This window comes from Sciurus carolinensis, chromosome 19, assembly GCF_902686445.1.
Source record: "Sciurus carolinensis chromosome 19, mSciCar1.2, whole genome shotgun sequence".
Classification (NCBI taxonomy): Eukaryota; Metazoa; Chordata; class Mammalia; order Rodentia; family Sciuridae; genus Sciurus; species Sciurus carolinensis.
Window position 1 is genome coordinate 3418797 of NC_062231.1, and position 4896 is coordinate 3423692.

At 36.5% G+C, this 4896-nt stretch overlaps 1 protein-coding gene across 1 annotated transcript; it reads right to left on the reverse strand.

The window, feature by feature from the left end:
- Positions 1-2978: 2978 nt before the first annotated feature.
- Positions 2979-3932, reverse strand: LOC124971139 (vomeronasal type-1 receptor 90-like). The gene has a single exon (XM_047534928.1). The coding sequence runs from the start codon at positions 3930-3932 to the stop codon at positions 2979-2981; it is 954 nt and encodes a 317-aa protein (XP_047390884.1).
- Between the last annotated feature and the right edge of the window lie 964 nt (positions 3933-4896).

Below are 4896 nucleotides of genomic sequence, written 5' to 3' on the forward strand. Positions count from 1 at the left end.
TAAATTGCATTTCTGCTTTATTTCTTTTGTTAAGCTCGTCAGTAGACTACCATGGAATTGTAGCACAGTATTTGCTTATCCGTTTCTTTTCTGAAGTACAGTTTTATTCCTTCCAACTTATATTTTTCCAATTTACAGTGATCATTAAGATGCTATAAACACTTGCAAACACAATTTGGGCAAAACATTTAGATTTGATATCTCAATCATATAGGTGAGTCACTCTTGAGAGTAAGAAATTACAGTGCTGTTTTCACAAAAACCTGTATCATTTGGCATCCCATAAATCAATGAGGATTGCTGTCCTCTGCATACTTACCAGCATTTAATGCTGTTCTGTTTTGTGTGCCTTAATAACATTAAATGTTTATTACCATGGCCAACAAATCATCAGAAAGGCAACAATCCAGTGATCATTTAGTGGGATCTTATCGTGGTTTAAAATTGCTTTTCTAATGACATGACATCATTGGAAATGATGCACACTGTTTCAGGTCCACTTCTGACCTGGGCATCATATTTTGTCAAGGTTGTCTTTGTATTTTTCATTCTGTTACCTCAGCTGGATTTTTGTGTTTCCTTCTTTTTCCCTCCCTTTCTCATTTTGTTCTACTCATGTTATGTTGTATTCTTTCATGTCAAATATTTAGACAGAGTAGTTAATTGACACATTGCTATGTGTATACTGATTATTACAACATCTACAAGGAATAATTCTACAAGGAGATAATATTTCCACAAACTGCCTGTTCCTACTACTTGACTTCATATTATATATTCAGATCATCATTGTAAATAGAAAATTATCAGAGCATAGTAGGAACTATGATATCAGTAGGTGGTTGTTTATAAGGAATTTTGTTTTGTCACATGTTCCTAAAGTTTTCTCTTGATATATTCATTGATTCTGAACACTGTTATGTAGTTTAAAATTTAAATCATTTTTCCGAGCCTTCTGGAAGAAAGTGGAGGCCCAAGTCTCCATTGTATCAGCTTAAGATCTGATTCCTGTAGAAGAATCCTATAGTGCAAGAAATAAAATCAAGAATCATTAGATGGGATGGTGTCAAAATAAAATTTCTTCACCAGAAAGGATACAATAACATGAAGAGAGAGAGCCTACAGATACTGGAGAAAATTTTTGAAACCCACATCTGAGATAAATCTTTAATTTCAAGGATATACAACAATCTCAAATCTTAACACTAAAGGAATAAATAACCCAATCAATAAATGGGCAGAGGAAGTGTACAGGCACTTCACAGAAGAAAAAAATAAATGGTCAACAAATAAGTGAAAAGATAGTCAACATCTCTAGCAATTAGAGAAATGCAAACCAAATGTAAACTGAGATTTCATTTTACTCCAATCAGAATGTCTATTATCAAGAACACATGTAACAATAAATGTTGGCAAGGATGTGGAGTAAAAGGTTCACACATACATTGTTAGTGGAGCTTCATATTGGTTCAGCTACTCTGAAAGAAATATGGAGATTCCTCAGAAAACAAAATGGAAACACCAGATGATCCAGTTATCTCACTCTTCAGTATATATCCAAAGGATTAAAATTGGCATACTACAGTGATTCAGCCACATCAAAGTTCATATCAACTCAATTCACTTTAGCTAAACTGTGGAATCAACCTAGGTGCCATTCAACAGATGAATGGATTAAAAATGTGGTGTATATTTACATAATGTAATGTTACTCAGCCATAAAGAAGAATGAAATTATGGCAGTCAGCAGTAAATGAATGGAACTGGAGAATATCATGCTAAGTGAAATGAGTCAATCCCAAGAAACCAAAATTCAAATATTCTCTCTGAAATGTGGGTGCTAACAAACAATATGGGGTTGGGGGAAGGAAGAATATAAGTTCATCAGATTAAAAAGGGGAAGGAAGGGGGCTGTGAATAGGAGATAGAGTAGAATGAATCATACATAACTTTTCTGTGTTCATATATGAACACACAAGCAGTCAAACTCCACATCATGTCCAACAAAAAGAATGGGATTATAATTAGAATAAGTTGTATACATATATGTATAACATGTCAAAATACACTGTACTTTCAAGAATATCTAAACAGAAAAAATAAATGGTCTCAAATAAACCTAGTATTCCATGTTAAAAGGAAAGTATTCCATGTTAGAAAGGAAAGAAGTTGGCATTATTTTTTATTTGTTCCTTTTTCTAATTTAAAGACTTTTAGGAGTGTACTAGTCAGGGTTCTCACATAATCAACAGGAAGTATGGTTATAAAAGGGAGTTTATTAGATTCACTTAGAAGACCAGAAGCTGGATAGTCCGAAATGGTCATCTGCAGCTGGACAACTGGAAGAATGAGCAGCTGTGCAGCTCAAGATGCAGAAGCCCCAAAAGAAGAAAGATCAACAGTGCTACCCTAGTCTGAGACCAGGGCTTCTGGAAACTACCTGGAGAAGCACTGGCAGAGTCTAATTTGGAAGAGGGAATAATAAGAGTCTGACATCCTCAGACAATCAAAGCAGCGATCAAGAACCTGATCAAGAAGAGCTGAGCATGTATCTGCATCTGCTTCCTTGTTCTTCCATCTTTTATTTTATCCTAAAGTGCAATTGACAGATGAGATGTCAACTTATGATAATACATGCTTACAATCTGTTAGGTTTTATGAAGGTTACTGAGGATATTGATTAATAATAGCTGCTCCAATCTCTCACATATCTATAAATATATAGACTAATTTGACAATGAAACAGATTGACTTCTCAGGGGTCCCTTTCACACAAAAATTATAAATATCCTTAGGTTATCTTGGAGGCAGATGGATAGTTACCAGGATTGTATTTCTCATTCACATGTTTCAATGTAATCAGTTTTAAAACCCCATATTATCTATTCATACAGGAGCAATTATACAACATACAAAATAGCATATACATAACACCATGATTAAAAGTTAGAAAGCTGAATGTAACTCCTTAAGAGAATTTATCCATCACACAATAATAACACTTTCACTATCCTTCCCCAAAAGCTTTTCAAAAAGTTACTACCTTGCTTTGCAGTGCAAATGAAAATGAAAGGACTGATTGTGGCATAGCCATTGGCCACCATCATTGAGATAGAATGACAAACAGGGCCATTTTTCTGCATAGTTCTGAAGGAGAAGCAGATGCAGTCCAAACAGTACATGAGCATGAAGAAACTCATCAGCAGCAGGATGGTCCTGGTGGCCCTCTGTTCTGGGGAGGCTTTTGGGGGCAGACTGCTGCTGTGAAGGTGCTGGCACTGCCTCTTATGCCTGCACAAGAGAATCACCATATACCCACTCGAAAGTGCCATAAGACCCAGAAGAAAGACATCCCGAAATATACTGAGTGTGGAAAACAAATGGCTGAGGAAGTAGCCCATGGGTAAGACAGTGCAGGAATCACTGAGAAATATAAGTCCACGTGAAGTCACATTGGACTTGTCAGCTGTGGAGATGGAGAAGTGGGCACTAAATGACATATAGAAGACCCAGAGGAAAAGAAGGGATCTCAGGGTGTGATGTGGAGATTTAGGTTTGAACTTTGCCAAACAGGAGTTTCTGGAACTGAGAGTGATGGCCTGGAGGACGCTCAGCAGGCAGGTGGTTGAAATGGAGAGGCCCCTCATCAACCTGTACAAGTAGAAAACTGATTTACATGTGATGTCATCCCAAAGACCCTGCTGAGATGTAAGAATGTCTGTAGCTATGAAGCCCATGGCCAGCAGCATCAGTAGGTGGATTAGGGACAGGAGACCGATGATCAAGTCAGTGTTCTTGATTCTGTTGTCAAAGAGGAACTTGATGAGATGGAACAGAAAAAGGATGGTGTTGGCCAAGATCCCAATTCCAAGTTGAGAATAAAAGGTGTTTCTTATGTGTATAATACAATTCAACTTCTTGTTTTTCCTCATCTTTTGGGATAAGGAGTCATGGATACATGTCTTAGGAGAAAAGCAAGAAAAACTTATTACCATAAATATTAAATTTTATCCATCTCAGCCAACACTGTGGCCATAGGAAAGATTGAGGACCTACTCAAATGTCCCATTTCCCCCTCCATACTCCTGATTCCCTTGCATACTCTGGAAGTCATCCATCCCTCTCTCTTTTCTCATCATTTCACAATCATAGCTTACTATCTGTATCTGAAACTAGAAAACATTTTCCTGTGCATTAAAAATTATTCTATATTATGGAAAATATTTCCATGTTACAACCTTGAGTTTCTCATGGTGATGTCTTACTCATAGGGTGAGTTCTTATTTTATTTCTGTTTTCTTGATAACATGCAAATAATAAAGCAAACACAGTATAAGTTTTGGTAAATGAAAGCTATGGTTCCACAATCTAGCTGTTGTGAACTGAGCTGCTATAAACATTGATGTAGCTGCTTTACTGTAGTATGCTGATTTTAAGTCATTTGGATATAAACCAAGAAGTGGGATAAGTGGTTGGGTCCATTCCAAGTTTTCTGAGGTTTCTCCACACTGCTTTCCAGGGTGACTGCACAAATTTGCAACTCCACCAGCAATGTAAAAGTGTACCCAGGGAGTGAGAGAAGAATGGAGGAACTTTGGATTATGTAGAAGGAAATAAGGAGGGGAGTAGGAAAAATGGTAGAATGAGACAGACATCATTACCCTATGTACATGTATGATTACACAAATGGTATGAATCTACATCATGGAAACAAAATTATGTACCCCAATTGTGTACAATGAATCAAAATGTAGTCTGTAAAAAATTAAAAAATAAATAAAAATTTTTAAAAAGTATGGGGGTTGCATTTGAAAAGAAAACCCCCCAAATCAGCAGTCTCAATGGCTTAGACAATCCACATTTACATTGTGTTTGTGTTAACCTCATTCTGGTTCA